Source organism: Macrobrachium rosenbergii, chromosome 3 (genome assembly GCF_040412425.1).
Source record: "Macrobrachium rosenbergii isolate ZJJX-2024 chromosome 3, ASM4041242v1, whole genome shotgun sequence".
Classification (NCBI taxonomy): domain Eukaryota; kingdom Metazoa; phylum Arthropoda; class Malacostraca; order Decapoda; family Palaemonidae; genus Macrobrachium; species Macrobrachium rosenbergii.
The window spans coordinates 69254291-69271532 of NC_089743.1; the positions used below are offsets into that span (position 1 = coordinate 69254291).

Below are 17242 nucleotides of genomic sequence, written 5' to 3' on the forward strand. Positions count from 1 at the left end.
CAGTGGCAAAAATTGGAATTCAGTTGTTTATGAAAGTCATGTAATTGAACAGTTGGTAAAGGAGTTTAAATTGTAAGTGATTTCCTTAACATCCATTTTCAACTCTGCACAATTTTTTCTTTTTTATTTTCTTTTTTAACCATAGGTTTTGATGTTACACATTTTCATTTTATTTTCCCTCAGGCCCCAGCATGGTTGACAGAACTGATAGAGCACAGCACTTGGAGATCAGTTGTGTACAAATTGGCTGAAGAGTTTCCAGAATGCCTCATGCTTAATTTCACCATTAAGGTAATGATTACTGTTTCTCCTGAATTGAAATACATGTATTGTAAAATATAGTACAGGTCGACCATCACTAATCCGGCATCATTGGGACCTGCAAGGTGCCGGATTAGTGGTTTTGCTGGATTACAGAGTGGTTAGGTTAGAATACACTTAACCCAACAGTTAACCACCTCATCCTACCTTTAAAATACCATGTAAATCAGTACAGGCTAGTTAATAAGGAAAAAAGAAATATTAAATGCTAATCAAGTGAAATTTTAATGAAGCTTAGGCAAAATAAATGGTACAGGTAATTCTGTTGACTTTCACTGCCATTTCCAAAGTGAAGAGCTGGAATTTGCAACTTAGCACATTTACATGTTAGGTGAAGGATTTTGTTTATATATTTTATGCTATTCTCATTTATATTTTTACTGTACTTTCTCATATTTATTTTTACAACCCCAAAAATAATTGCAATTGTGTGCATAAGGTACACACAAATGCACAAGCTCATATGCTGGCATCGGAGAACTTCCTACAGCTTGTTTTGTTTCATGTTATTATGCTTTTGATTTTTTAAATTTGTTTTATATAAGTACTTACCAAGAAATTACATAGCTATAGTTTCCTCTTGCACGGATAACGCTTCAAAGTTCAATGCATTAATAGAAATACCAGGAACAACTTAGCAGACAGTCTCATTCTGTTTTCTGCCTCGCTCGAGTAAACACTGATTAGTGATGGAATCAGATTAATGATTGCCGGATTAGTGATGGTCGACCTGTATACTGTACAGTATTAATACAGTATGTATGATAATCCTTTTGGTTTGGTGTACACTGGGATATCCTTACTGAAGGGTAATGCCCAGTTAGTTATATTGTAGAAACTTGACTGTTCAGTTTAAAATGTAGTTTTAGTATAACATAGCCTTGGTTTACCACAGCTGATTTCTGATGCTGGTTTCCAAGGAGAGATTACAAGTATATCAACAGCTGCCCAGCAGATAGAGGTCTTTTCACGTATATTAAAGACATCAACTTCAACTTTCCTTCAGTCACCAGAAGATACACGGCATAAAGCAGTAGTGGAATTTGCGGTAAGTTTGCTACACTGATATTGAATATATTATATTAAACACAATAGTGGTAAAGTTCATTGCTAGCAGTCAGCGTTTAGTTATAAAAAATAAATGATAGCATGTAGAGTCATTGTGAAATGAATGATAATTCTAGGTAAATATTTTAGTCTGTTATTTGTATCATGCTTATGAATTATGTTTTTGGCAATAGCACATATGATAAGAATTATTAGTAATCACAATAAGAATTATAAGTAATCACAATACTTTAGTTAGTATAATCAACTCTTTCACAGCCTCTTAGAGCATTTTGTGTACAAAGTTTTTCTATTAATATTTTTGTGTAAAATCAGCTAATGCGATTAAATCTGTGCAGATTGTTGAGGATAGTAAAATGCCTTCAAGGGAACCTGTATTTTTTTTTTTATTAATTTTGATATTACATCTGAAAATAGTGCATACATTAAGTTATTGTGGTTTCAAGTTCAGATTGTTACATGGCCCTAATTGGGGCCACCATCCTTTGGATCACTTTAAGAAATTGGTCTCCCTATTCTAGTTTATACAGATTACTTGGGATCTTGGTAAAAAATTAAATAATCTTCAATGATGTGAGACAATCTGTAGACACATGTATGTTTAGCAGCAAGGAAATTAAACCTTAAACGCCGACTGGACGTATCGTAAGTCGACTAAAATTGTCTGTCGGGTGACGAGTAGGAGTACCATACGTCGACTACAAAAAATTTCAACCTTTGGTCAACTTTGACTTGACTGAAATGGTAAAAAAACGCAATTGTAAGCTAAAACTCTTACATTCTAGTAATATTCAATCACTTACCTTCATTTTGCAACAAATTGGAAGTCTCTAGCACAATATTTTGATTTATGGTGAATTTTTGAAAAATTTTTCCTTACGTCCGCGCGGTAACTCGGCCGAAAATTTCAGAAATTCTTTGGTCATTTTGTCGTGTTTGCACCGTTTTATATTAGCCGTTACATAAAGTTTTATATATGAAAATGTGCGCAATTTCATGTAAAATACAACTAAAAACAACCCATGGTTGTAGCTTTTATCAGTTTGGAAATATTTTCTTATAAATCACAATAAGTGCCAAATTTTCAACCTTCGGTCAACTTTGACTCGACCGAAATGGTCGAAAAACACAATTGTAAGCTAAAACTCTTACATTCTAGTAATATTCAATCATGTTCCTTCATTTTGCAACAAATTGGAAGTCTCTAGCACAATATTTCGAAACTCTTACATTCTAGTAACATTCAATCATGTACTTTCATTTTGCAACAAATTGGAAGTCTCTAGCACAATGTTTCGATTTATGGTGAATTTTTTAAAAGATTTTTTCCTTACGTCCGCGCGGTAACTCGGCCGAACATCTCAGAAATTCTTTCGTCACTTTGTCATAATGTTTGCACCATTTTATATTAGTCATTGCATAAAGTTTTATATATGAAAATGTGCGCAATTTCATGTAGAATACAACAGAAAATAACTCATGGTTGTAGCTTTTATCAGTTTTGCAATATTTTCATATAAATCACGACAAGTGCCAAAATTTCAACCTTCGGTCAACTTTGACTTGACCGAAATGGTCGAAAAACGCAATTGTAAGTTAAAACTCTTACATTCTAGTAATATTCAATCATTTATCTTCATTTTGCAACAAACGGGAAGTCTCTAGCACAACATTTTGATTTATGGTGAATTTTTGAAAAAAATAAACGTTTTCCTTACGTCCGCGCACGGTAACTCGGCCAAACATCTCAGAAATTCTTTCGTCACTTTGTCGTAATGTTTGCACCGTTTTATATTAGTCGTTACATAAAGTTTTATATATGAAAATGTGTGCAATTTCATGTAGAATACAACAAAAAATAACTCATGGTTGTAGCTTTTATCAGTTTGGAAATATTTTCATATAAATCACGATAAGTGCCAAAATTTCAACCTTCGGTCAACTTTGACTTGACCGAAATGGTCGAAAAACGCAATTGTAAGCTAAAACTCTTGCATTCTAGTAATATTCAATCATTTACCTTCATTTTGCAACAAATTGGAAGTCTCTAGCACAATATTTTGATTTATGGTGAATTTTTGAAAAACTTTCCTTACGTCCACGTGGTAACTCTACCGAACATCTCAGAAATTCTTTCGTCACTTTGTTGTAATGTTTGCACCATTTTATATTAGTCGTTACATAAAGTTTTATATATGAAAATGTGCTCAATTTCATGTAGAATACAACAAAAAATAACTCATGGTTGTAGCTTTTATCAGTTTTGAAATATATTAATATAAATCACGATAAATAAAAAAATTCTACCTTTGGTCAACTTTAACGCGACCAAAATGGTCGAAAACTGCAATTGTAAGCTAAAACACTTACAGTCTAGTAATATTCAATCAATTATCTTCATTTTGCAACAAACGGGAAGTCTCTAGCACAATATTTCGTTTTATGGTGAATTTTTGAAAAAAACTTTTTTACGTCCGCGCGTTGCGAATTCATGCATCATTTTGTGATAATATTTTCTCTGTGATGCTTTGATCGTTTGGAATTTGTTATATACCAAAATCATTGTAATTTAGTGTGCAATACAAAGAAAAAAAATAACTCATTAGCTTTAACCATTTTGCTCACAGCACGATTTGTGTACAATTTTATATGAAATTTTTTTTCGCACTGTCATATATTTCAATATTTATATATGATAATGATATTTTTTTTCATTTCTGATGGTTGCATACTAAACTTCAGGCAATGACAAAAAAATGAGCCAAAAATGAACTCTTAATCTTGAAAACTAAGCGTGCTGTGATTTTTTAAAAAAAAACTTTTTCTGCTTCAGCGCTAACTCCCGAACGCCACCGGCATACGGCAGACACTTTTGTAAATAGAGGCTCGGCGTTTAAGGGTTAATTGCTTTTTACCCCATATAGTAGGAGTTTATGTGTTGCTAAATAATAAAAAACAAGTAGTTCAAGTTTTAATGTTTTTCTTTACATAAATTTCAGAAAATGGCATGTCATGGTCAGCACACTTACATATATGCACAAGTCATGCTTCAGATTCTATCTCAAGAGGCCAAAGGTGGACACAATATCCGACGGTTACAACAGGAAATTACAAAATATGCTATATCAAAGTATTATAAGACTAGCTTTTTATGTTTTCTGTGTTGTCAGTAGAAGGCAGTATGTAAATAACTTGAAATAAATCTTTGGAAACTCACTCAACAGAATGTTTGTAATGTCAGCTGATGAGCACTGGCCACCGAGTTACCTGTACTTAATTGTTTGTCGAAAATTGTATTAGAGCATACTGTGAATTTGAGTATGACTTAGTTGCCAAAATTCTTACTTGCTGTGAGAAAGTTCATTAATGATATGATATTGATGTTACTTAAGTGATTGTCTTCATTGTCATGTTTCAGTGGTCATAATGTGACACCAATTCAACTAGCGCTGAATGGGGCTATGGCGTACCCACGTGCCGCACAGGCCTTGGCACCTATGTTGTCCCGAAATGCTCTCAATCCAGCAGATATCACTGTCCTCTTCAAGCTTTATAGCTCACAAGACCCTCCTGCTGTTGAGTTGATTCGTATACCTCAGTTATTAGGTAAGCTATAATGTTGAGATGATTGTGTTGCAAACCTTCCATTCCCCTTAATTTTTGTTGTCAAAATTGTTTATGAATTTTGTGTTTAATAAATAGAGGTCTTTTTAACATTGTATGTTAAGGAAAGTTACATCTCAGTAGACGTTTGTTTAATCAAAACCCAGCAACTATATGTTGCTTACATCCATGGTCTTGGATGATCCCAGACTAGAGTCACAAAAAGGGGAAAATTACTGAAAATAAAGGTAATTACTGCCATTTGAAGAATAAAAAAGAACCAGATGATGATAAGGATCATAGATGGTGTTGATTGAAGATTCAAAATGATTATGATGAAAATTATACAGGTAGGAAAAATATTTGGAAAACAAGACTGTATGTGTTATTCATACACCAGACACAGAATGACAATTTTCATCCCTTGAGACACACAGGGATTTGGATTCATACTTATATAGGTGGAAAGGGGAGCTGCTTCTTCTGGGGCATGTCTGGAGGTTGTTGCTGCCATGGACAGTGCCAACATACAGTAATGGATTTGTGTTGAAACAAATAAGCATAGCAGTCACTTGTCTTTGTCCAGTTTTCTTACATCCATAGGAAACAAACAGCTTTTATTGGTTTGCTATATTTATTGGCATTTTTTCAATATTCTTTAAGTAACATTTTTTATTATATCTTTTCCAGAACTTTTGATTGATGCTTTATTCAAGCCTGGCAGTAAAGTAAATCAGGAACATAAGGGGAAATATATATATCTGCTGGGCTATAGTGCAAGTGTATACGAAACTCCCAAGAAAGGCAATCGTCCAAGGCAGGTGAGTACTGCATGCAAAACTTTGACATTTTGTCGTTTCTAATTTGCTGATATAAAATCTCACTTTTTTTTCAGAAAAGAAATCATTTTAACCGTAGAATAAACTTAGACCATCAGATATGCCTAATTCTGCCCACCAATTTTTCTTTTTCATATTTTTTATGTAAAGATAAATATCTCTGATTCTTTTTAGCTCTAAAACAAGTAAGGTATGTTTGTTTTTAGAGGCTAGCTCCGAAGCCCTCCCCCATCCTTCCAACCCTACACACACAATCTCCATGCTTATCAGTCATTTCCTTGGAGTTAGATTCAGAAAGAGAAAAAGATACAGGGTAGAAAATTAATAAGGAAAACTTAAAGTTTTAGTTTTTAATATGCTATATAAGTTCTCTTTTAAAAGTGTTATTGAACATTCCAAAATATTACAATATACAAAATTGTTAAATTTTCTAATTTTCTTATTTGGCAATGAGTCATTGCAATTTGTTTTTAAAAAAGGAACCTCCTTAAGCATGGGGTAAACTGGTAGCATAAAATCTCTCAACCCAAAATTGAGGCCCCTCTCAATTCTTGATTAACTGGGTAGCTTTCAGTGAAGTTGCCCCTTTCACTGCCAGCATGATTTTTTTCTTACATTTCATTATTGATGCAATTGTTGAATGAGGCATTCCAAGGTAATGTGATCATGTTCATGTCTTCCTTGTCCCAACAGTCTTGTTACCTTCTTTTTAGTTTTCTTCAAAAGAAAACTATTGTGCCGACTTTATCTGTCTGTCTGCACTTTATTTTGCCTGTACTTTTTTCTGTCCGCCCTCAGATCTTACAAACTACTGAGGTTATAGGGCTGCAAATTGGTATGTTGATCATCCACCCTCCAATCATCAAACATACCAAATTGCAGCCCTCTAGCCTCAGTATTCATTTTATTTGAGGTTAAAGTAACCCATAATCATGCTTCTGGCAGTGCTATAGGATAGGCCACCACCCGGCTGTGGTTAATGTTTCATGGGCCGCAGCTCATACAGCATTATACCGAGACCACTGAAAGATAGATCTGTTTTTTCTGGCCTTTATACACTGTAGCAGCTGTACTTAAAAAGAGATTGCACCGAAGAAACTTCAGTGCATTTTTCACTTGTTTAAATTGAGATCAGTGCTTCATCAGTGTTTCTTCTTATAACTAAATTAGTATGGGTGTGTTTCAGATCCATGATTTAAATTGCAAAGAGGTTTTTTTCCCAGAAAATTGAACAAAAACAAGTAAATGAGTTGCATGTGCCACTGAAAACAAAATGAATGAGTTCCTAACATCTCTGCAGCAACCTTGATGCTGTATACTGTACATATATGTACTATACATACTAAATGCTAAACATTATTTTATGGTGTGAAAATTCATAATGATTATTCAAAACACAGTAATGTATATCATTTACCAGTTAACACTGGAATCTCTTATAATTGTTAAGTAAAATATGGTAAGCAAGATTCAGCATAGTACTGTAATATACGTCAGGCAGCTCTGTATTATGTCTTGTGGGCAACATTTGTCTACTGCTCTTTTTGATAGTGTAGTCGCTTGTTTCGTCCTCAAAGAGTTACCTTCCATGGTTTACTAGAGCTCCATGGTGACCGAACTAATATCAAAGAATTCTCATCTAGTTGGTCTTTTTGGCCAGGGATTGTGTCATAATGATAAACATTGTAACACATGATGGAGTACAGTATATAATGGACTCAGAGATAAGAGGGCACTTTCCCTTATCTTCAGCAAAGCTGTTACCCAGTTATATCCATCGTCAAAACCTGCTAGCAGAAGTGGCTTATTGTCAACAACAGACCGGCACAAACAACCAAGAACCATTACTTTCTTTTGGTCAATACCAAATGGTTTACTTCGTTACCAGCGCTCCAAAAAAATTCTACTTTTTCTCCCATTTCATTAGCGAGGATCATGGAAACATCAAAAATAGAAAGATAAGTGCTTGATATTAAGTTCCAGTTAAAGTTTTAGTTTTAAACTTTTGGAATTGATAATTAATTTGTGTGTGAAAGCCAGAACCCGGCATTTCTTGCCAACATACAATCGGCGCTTACTTATCGTTGATGGCTAATTTCGTAAAGTGCAAGTTGTTTTAAAGACTTTGTCATTCTAACTAAATGTTTTGACTAAAAGAAATGTTCCACAACTTATCATTAATATAGAAAATCCTTTCAGATTATACGATGTCTACAATAATCTAGGCAGACTAGATTAATAGTGGATGTTGTCTGTAGCTTGTAACCTAGGATTATGTATTCTTAAGTGGCTTAGCTTAGACCAAGGACCCTAGGATCAGACAATAACAATACCTGGGCAAAATAAATCGATAGCCTAGGTATAAGGCTACATATTAGTAAATTTTTTTCCTTTTATGTAAGTCTGTACACTTAAGCATGATCTAAATAATCCAGGACTAGGCAGTACCTTATATTAAATTAAGTAATAACTGTTTACGAAACATCCCATTATTGGGCTAAATCATTAGCCTTAGCCTAGACCATGTAACCTAGGACTAGATGAAACAGTAGTCTGTGTTGAATGAGATAGTAGCCTAGTTTTAAGGCTACATACTAAGGTACTTGCGTTTTATGTAACCCATCTCCTTAAGTGTGAATTAAATAGTCCGGATTAGGCAGTAGCCTAGATTAGAGTAAGTGGTAGCCTAGCTGTAAGATTACACATTAGTGAGTTACTGTTTTATTTAGTAGACCAAATAGCCTAGGATTTGATATAAACAGCAACTTTGATTAGACAAAAATTGTAGCCTAACTATAAGGTTACAGATTAGTAAGCTTCTGTTTTTATATAGCCTATATATTTAAGAGTGATCTATAATAATCTGGATCAGGCAATACCCTATACTAGGCTAAGAAAGAACATTTTAGGAAATATCCTATTATTGGCCTAAGTGGTATTTTAGAACAATTAAGCCTAGGATTATATATACAGGCGGTCCCCGGTTAACGGCGGGCTCGGTTAACGGTGATCCGGTTTTATGGCACTTGTCTAGTGACAAAAATCACCGATTTCCGCTTATCGGCACTGATAATTGGGTATTGGCACCCATACATACCTAACAGAGGTGCCAATAACCAAAAATTGGTGCTTTTCAGTGCCAATAAGCCCTGAAAGTCGCTGAAAAAGTGACAAAAACCGCCGATTTTTGGTTAGCGGCGATTTTCGGTTATCATTACACCCTCAGAACGGAACCCCCGCCGATAATTGGGGACTGCCTGTAAACAGTATCCTAGGCTGAATAAAATAACCTAGTTTTTAACGATCAGTACCCTATCTGTAAGGCTACATACTAGTAGGGTTTTATGGAGTCTTTATCCTTAAAGGTGATATAAACCCATAACAGGAAGTAGCTTAACCAGATTAAGTAGGAACCCCTTTTTAAGGAATACAGTAAACCACTTGGATTCGCATTCTTACAATTCACAGGCTCAGCAGTTCACGGAATTTTTTGTGGAATCTATCTATAAATCATTTGCGGATTTTTTCTTAGAGCAATATTCTGTATTTTAATAATATTTTTGTGTTTAAATACTGTAGGGCACTGTACATACATATACATTTTATGATAAAAGAATGATTTAGAGTACTAATTTCCAAATATTAATGTTAAGTTTAATAAGATTAAATAATAATATTAAATAATAAAAATAATAATTCTCTCTCTCTCTCTCTCTCTATCTCTCTCTCCTTTCCTCAGTTTCTCTCTCTCTCTCTCTCTCTCTCTCTCTCTCTCTCTCTCTCTCTCTCTCTCTCTCTCTCTCTCTCTTTTACTGAGATGAGAGAATTTTTATGCATATGTAATATGTATGTTTATTTGTTTTGTATGATAAATAGATGATTTACTAATTTGCAAATGTTAATATTAATGTAAACACAGCAAAATATCAATATATTAAAGAAAGAAAATATAGTGAATTAATAAGACTGTAGTTCAGTCCCTGATCTTTTTCTGTATTCGACCTAGGGGGAGGGATAAAGGCGCAGCTGTCATAAAAAAAAAATTAGTTTCGGGCCAAAGAGTCTCTCTCTCTCTCTCTCTCTCTCTCTCTCTCTCTCTCTCTCTCTCTCTCTCTCTCTCTCTCTCTCTCTCTCATCTACTAATCTAGATCATGTTCTTTGTATTTCTCTCTCTCTCTCTCTCTCTCTCTCTCTCTCTCTCTCTCTCTCTCTCTCTCTCTCTCACGCAGATAGATTTTTATACATATGTAAAGATAAACATGATATTGCTGTGTTATTAATTTTTTTCAAATTTTCCATGCTATAATTACATTTATGCATTTCTATAGTAAATTATGTAAAATTTTAAAAGAAAGCATATTGATTCCCCGTCTTCTCCAAAGCTCGAAGTGAGGGGGCGTTAATATGACTGTCAGTTTATCTTGATATATTGACCGTGAAGGGTAGAAAATGTTGCCCACTTGGTGGTCAAATGAAATAGATACAAAGGATAGTGAAAAATCTCTCTCTCTCTCTCTCTCTCTCTCTCTCTCTCTCTCTCTCTCTCTCTCTCTCTCTCTCTCTCTCTCTCTCCAGAATGTGAAAGATGGATAGATAAATAGATAGGTAGAAAGAGAGGGAGAATGGTTGATAGAAAGATACTCTCTCTCTCTCTCTCTCTCTCTCTCTCTCTCTCTCTCTCTCTCTCTCTCTCTCTCTCTCTCTCTCTCTCTCTCTCTTTTATTGGCTGGAAGGGCTAGAAGTACGTATGTATATATTTTTAAGGGTAAAATGTTAAAGGTGACTCTGAAATGATATTGATAATATCATTTCAAAGATTAATACAGCAATAGGATAATAGTTTAAGGTATATTTAATGTAAGATGCTAGTTTAGAGTTTACATTTGGTATTTGAACTTTCAAGATAGGCAGTTATAAGCATTTTTAGAGGGGGTTGTTAACTATGTGTTCCGTAGCAAATTGCTCGGTTCATTTTGTGCCAGTGGGTACAGCCCATAGCACCTGCCGTTAGCATTATCCTTGTAAAAAACTTGGAAAGTATGCTTGGTCGCCAGATATGTGCAGAATTTGTAGTATGCTCCTGGCAGCAAGTTTAGGGTTCAGTAGGGGTGAGGAAGGGGTGATAAATCTTTCCAGCAGAACTCTGGCAGCAGATATTTAACCCTTTCTCAGAGCAAGATCTATGTTTGGTCCAAAACCCAGTAACATCAGTCCCCGGTACCTCCCAGGTTAACCCCGCATAGGAAGTAGAGGAATCTTTACATGGGGTGACATTCTTACGAAGGAATATGATTTTACCATTTAAATGGCCCTGCTGAGCCCAGAAGGATCAGACACAAACTTCATCTAACCTTGGGAGAAACCTTCCAGAAGGAATTCTATCTCCCATGCAGCTATCGATGCTGAAGATGATCTTTCCCCCAAAAGGGATTCTAGGATCCACCTAACTCCAACTGAAATGACTGCATTTTTGGAGGGGTATAGTTACTTACCCAGGACTTTTACTCCTTGGTTAACAGGCAGTTACAGTTCAGTTGTTGAAGCTCAGTCAGATTGCGCAAGCTCCCCCAAAAGGGATACACAGTTTGTGGCATTTGATCAATTCCGTAAGGAAATTACGAGTAACATCAAAGGTTTCCTTGCCACAGAACGGCAATAAATAAGGGACATTATGCATGATTCCGAAAAGGAAATTGAGTCAGTCATGTACACCCCAAAGTGTAGACGTACTGCATCCTGTAACAGAAAAGTGAGAGTGGATACAAGTGCTGCCCAAACAAGGTCTAATGTTAGAATTCCAACTGGAAACAACAAAATGGTCAGTTCAGAATAAAAAACTTCAGAGCAAAACATAACAGGGGCTCCAATACTCACCCCTGATGATACAGTTAATAGCCTACCTAGACGACTGGTTGATCTGGGGGCCCACAAGAAAAGTGCTTGAAAAACCTAAGAGCAGTGGTCAACCAACTCCAGTCAAAAGGTTTTATAATAAAAAAAAAAAAATCCTACCTCACTCCCATCAGACACTTTCAATGGCTGGGACTGGGTTGGGTTACTCTTCACAGCCTGTTTCTCCCTATCAATACTGAAAACAGAATAAAGAAAGACCTCAAAACGTTCCTTATACAGCCCAGAGTTTCCAGACGCAGTTAGAATGTATGATTGTCCTGCTGCAGTTCGCATCTGTAATAGACCCAGTACTCAGATTGCAACTAGAAAAATGTGAAGAAATTCTGGCGATCGCATGCAAGAAAAAAGATGTGAGACCGACCTCATCAAAAGATTCAAAAGTTGGGAGATACTTCGGCCTTGGACCTGGAAGGAATCTGTGGTGAAACAGACTCCGTCTGTACAAGTGACAATACACATAGATGCCTCGTTGACAGGTTGGGAGGACATTGGGAGGATCATCAGGTGGTAGGGAGGTGATCAGCTACTCTGAGGAGTTGTCATATCAATTTCCTGGAGCTTATGGCTGTCTATTTGTCTCTCAAAAAGCTCAAACCTCCAGAAGAGACATATTTTGTTGGTTGTAGACAACATGACTGCAATGTCCTGTATCTTGTCTGCAATTCACCTCACAGGGTCTCTCAGTGTAATAGCAGACTCTCTATCAAGGAAAACGACAGCCTCAACAGAGTGGAAGTTGGACATCCACTCTTTTCAAAGAATAGCCAACATGCTTCCACAACCAGAAGTGGATCTATTCACCACATACAAGAATCACAAACTCCCAGTGTATGTGCCTTAGAACTTGGACAGTCAAGCAACAGCAAGAGATGCCTTCCTACAAGATTGGAACAAATGGAGGACGATTTACCTTTTTCCTCCATTGTCCCAGATTTTAAAGGTTTTGAGCAAGCTTCTAACCTTCAAAGGAACACCTTACTTAATAGCCCCAAATTGGCCAAACAGGCATTGGTTCCTATTACTCCAACAGCAGACAAAGAGATCAATTCCGCTACTGTCCGATGTTCTATCCCAGACAGTAGGAGGGAAAGTCGTTTACGCATCCTTCGTTTTGAGTCGAGACCTTCATGCCTGGAGCTTTTAAACATTGTCTGCCATGAAAATTACCCACCTAACATTGCTAAGTACCTAGTGCAAAAACTACGCACATCATCTGTCTGACACCAGTCCATGTGAAAGATATGGTTAGATTATATCCATACTAAGAGTCCAGTTGACATTTCTGTGGAGACACTTAAATTTTCTTTATACCTTTTTGAAGACAAACACCTTGCAGTTACAACAATCATGGCATACAAGGCAGCATTAACAGAGCCCTTTCTTCATGGATTCGGGGTTGACTCTAGTACAGAAATTGTCACTTCCCTTCTGTGGTCTTTTGCATAACAAAGACCTGCTCCTGAAAGGCTTCCAATTACTTGGTCCCTGAATAAGGTGCTTAGAGTTCTATCGACCCCTCAGTTCAGTGGACCCAATACAACCACAACTCACATGCTGCAAAAAGCAACCTTCTTGATTGTGTTAGCACCAGGAGCTTTTATTAGTGAACTAGGCTGTCTTAGATGGGGACGATACATCATGCAATTATTATTGTCCCCTGGCCCATCATTTCTGGCCAAGAATGAGAATCCTTCAAGAAGGAAATCTCATATTCTGATAAGAAAACTCAGTTTAGCAGACAAAACGTTATGTCTGCTTCAAGCACTTAAGGTTTACCTAGATGTCATGGCAAACATCCTAGAAGGTCCCATTTTCCTACACCCTAGCACAAATAGGCAAATGCACATTCCTTTCCTAGGTCACATGATATTAGGAAAGTACGTCGTTGGCCTTTTTCAGAAATGTCTCTTTTGAAGAAGTCTGAATGCACAGGGTGGTCATCAGGGACATCAATTTTAAAAATATTATTGCTAAGAGCTTGAACAAATTCGACTACATTGTGTATCAGTAGGTGGTATGGTTATTCCTAACCCCATGGGCGCTACAGCAGAAAACCAGGGGTTTTTCTTGATGGTGAGTATGCTAACCTTTCCTGGGAGAAGGTAGACAGTACTATAACCAAACCCAGCATGCATAGGTAAGTCACTGTAGAACATCTTAAAACATAAGTTCATGTTGAATTTTTGTTCTTTGTTACCAAAACCTGAGGGGTATTTGGAATAAAGAATGGGGATAGAAACTTGTGGCTTGACCTCGGACCAGAAATGTTTTTTCTTTGGGGTGTTGGGATTAAAAAATAAGAGCTTAAGCCTTTTTGTCACCTATCAGTTTCTTTGTAACGCCCTTTCAGGACGAAACAAGTGACTACACTACAAAAGAACAGGTTTTGACATAGGAAAAACCTATTTTTGGTAGTTGCTGTTGAGTCCTCAAAACCCTCCCACTTCCCTGACGAAAAGGCATTGGATTTGGGCAAGGGATCATCCTGCGTTGACCAATAGAAAGCTGTGCTTCTTGGTTGTTTGTGCCGGTCTTTTGTCGACAATAAGGCGGATTGTGTATGTGCAACAGCCACTTCTGCTAGCAGGTTTTGACAATGGAAATAACTGGGTAACAGCTTCGCTGAAGATAAGGGAAAGTGCCCTTTTATCTTTGAGTCCATTACATACTCCATCACGTGTTATAATGTAATCATTACGACACAATACCTGGACAAAAACACCAACTAGAAGAGAATTCTTTGATATTAGTTTGGTCACCATGGAGCTCTGGTAGACCGTGGAAGATAGCTCCTTGAGGATTCAATAATGATTACCAAAAATAGGTTTTTCCTACATCAAAATCTGTTTTTTGAGGCTGCTCATGACCACTATGTCTGGTATCAGTATACAGATTTTATTTCCTATTGTTATTCTTCAGGTTTTGTTTATATTTATGGTGTATGTTTATTAAATCAGTATACTGTTGAAAGTAAAATACTTAGTCTTATTAACTACTTGTATTTTCACTTTTCTTTTACAAACCAGGTAAACAGAGATGACTTGAAAGCCACACAGCAAGCTATAGAAAAGGTTCATAATATTTGTCAAGGTGGCAAGTCTGCTATGGAATTGATAGCTGAAATAAATACTTTATATCAGTGCATTCGGTAAGTGTTTTCATATGTGTTAGCTTAAATTTCTTTTCTCTATAGTATAATTAACAGTATGATTTGATATCACATAATTGAAAATGTGAAGTGCAAATAAATATTAGAATTTTAGTTAATTTTTTGGCTGTAAAGCAATTTTTTGTTGTGGGATTGCTCTCCCCTGTTTTGGAAGTTGTACAGTGGTTGAAAATTATAGCTACAAACTTACATTAGCATTTTTCCCATTGTTTTTGAATGCGATGGATTGTTTATATGGAAGTCAGGTACAGTAGATTCTCTTCTCTTAAGGTCTTTTGGGATTGTTGGGAAAATTATGGACCATGACTGCCGGAAATAAATAAGTAGCTGGTTTGTGTAAAAAATCATTTTATATTTCAAAACAGTTATTCCTAAGTTTTTCCACTGCCTCATATGTTCCGAGATGTATGGATAACAGGCTTTCCATATTTATTTTCTTTTGTCTACTTCCTCTTTTTTTTGCCAAACAAATTTTCTATTTAGGTGCGTTGTTTACAGATTAATGATGTTTTTGGCCATTTGATTTTGTTTCATTATTATGGTCATAATTTGCAAGATCTTTGTTCAGGACCCTCCTGATGGGGAACTTTGTGAATGTCATTCATTAAAACTTCAATTTCACATATGTTACTTAATCAAGGCTCAACACCCTAGAAGGTAGAGGCTATGATGTACTGTGTGAATGGCTTAAGAACACCAGGGAAGCTTTGTGTACTCCATGGACTACCATTTGGCCTTTTCAGATAGCTCCCTTTTTTCACCAGATTTATTCATCAGTCTCATGTCAGCCTATTTGGGATCATTCAGCTTCAGAACTGGAGACTTTTCAGTCTGGTCTCGAAAAGAAAAGCCTTTTTGACAAAGCTACCAGATGCCCTTGCACCCTAATGAAATATTCCACCCCCAATCTGTACTAGGACTAGTGGGTGAAGTTCTGTAACAGTTATTCTAGAAAAGACATCTCCCCTCTCCTTACCCCTCTTCTATACTGAAGGGTTCTTTACTTACCTCCAAGAATACAGGTTGCAAGTATCTGCCATCAAAGTAGATATGGAACAACACGGTCTCAGATTGTTATACTCTCTCTCTACAATGACAGGAAGACGTCTTTGTCCAAGCAGGGTAGGCTAGGCAATTCAAAAAAAGTAACGTCTTTGTTAACATTAGGGGCCTAACGCACAGAGAGGATTTTCACCCAGTAACCTCTAGTAAAGTTGGTCTTAACCTGTCTTCTGCTTTGTCCTATGCTTTTGGCGATGTCTTTGTCAAATTTTCAGATTGCCTGAGGCATGGGCTACTGACGCTCCCCTCTGCCCTGTTTTTTGACCGAAAGAGGTCAGAGAGAAGAAACTGTCGTGCGGGTGAGGGTGGCACCAGGCACCATTCTGTATTAGGAAATGCTGCCCTGTCTCTAAATTCTACATGTACAACTTCGATCATGGTTTTTCTCTCATCAGTTAGATACTTACCATCAGGAGAGAAAATGCACATTGAGACATCTCACCAAGGATTATCACTATCATCGGGTGAGTACTGGAGCTCATATTATGTTTTGATCTGAAGTTTTATATTCAGAACTGGCCATTTTGTTATTTCCAGTCAGAATTCTGGCATTAGACCTTATTTGGGCAGAACTTGTGTCCACTCTCACACTCAGTTATGGAATGCAGTATTTTTACACTTTGGGTGTACAGGACTGACCTAATTTCCTTTTCGGAATCATGTATCTTTTCCCTTATACTATACATTGCCATTCTGTGGCAAGGACATCTTTAATGTTACTCATAATTTCCTTATGGAATTGATCAAATGTTGCAAACTGTGTAACCCCTTTGGGGGAACTTGCACAATCTGACTGAGCTTCAACAACTGAACTATAGCTGCCTGTTAACCAAGGAGCAAAAGTCCTGGGTGAGTTATACCCCTCCAAAAATGTAGTCGTTTCAGTCAGAGTTGGGTGGATCCTAGTATCCATTTTGGGGGAAAGATCATCTTCAGTATCTGATAGCTGCATGGGGGACAGAATTCCTTCTGGAAGGTTTCTCCCATGGTTAGCTGGAATCTTTGTCCTTGATCCTTTTGGGTTCAGCAGGGCCATTTCAGTGGCAATGTCCACTTCTTGTTCATTAGTAGGAATGTCACCCCTATGTAAAGATTCATCTACTTCCTCTGTGGGGTTAGCATGGGAGGTATTGGGAATTGATGTTACTGGTTTTGGCCCAAACATAGATCTTGGTTTGAAAAAGGTTTAAATATATGCTGCCGGAGTTCTGCCAGAAAGATATAATCTCCCCCTTCCTCACCCCTGCTGAACCCTAGGACCCATCGA

General features: G+C 36.7%; 1 protein-coding gene across 1 annotated transcript in view; it reads left to right on the forward strand.

Moving 5' to 3' along the window:
* TH1 (negative elongation factor complex member TH1) overlaps positions 1-17242 on the forward strand; it is a 60401-nt gene that overhangs the window by 22217 nt on the left and 20942 nt on the right. Inside the window, exons 6-11 of the mRNA XM_067081213.1 lie at positions 184-291; positions 1217-1369; positions 4389-4519; positions 4808-4995; positions 5683-5813; positions 14771-14892. Of these exons, the coding sequence (XP_066937314.1) occupies positions 184-291; positions 1217-1369; positions 4389-4519; positions 4808-4995; positions 5683-5813; positions 14771-14892 (833 nt within the window). The remainder of the gene's footprint in view (positions 1-183; positions 292-1216; positions 1370-4388; positions 4520-4807; positions 4996-5682; positions 5814-14770; positions 14893-17242) is intronic.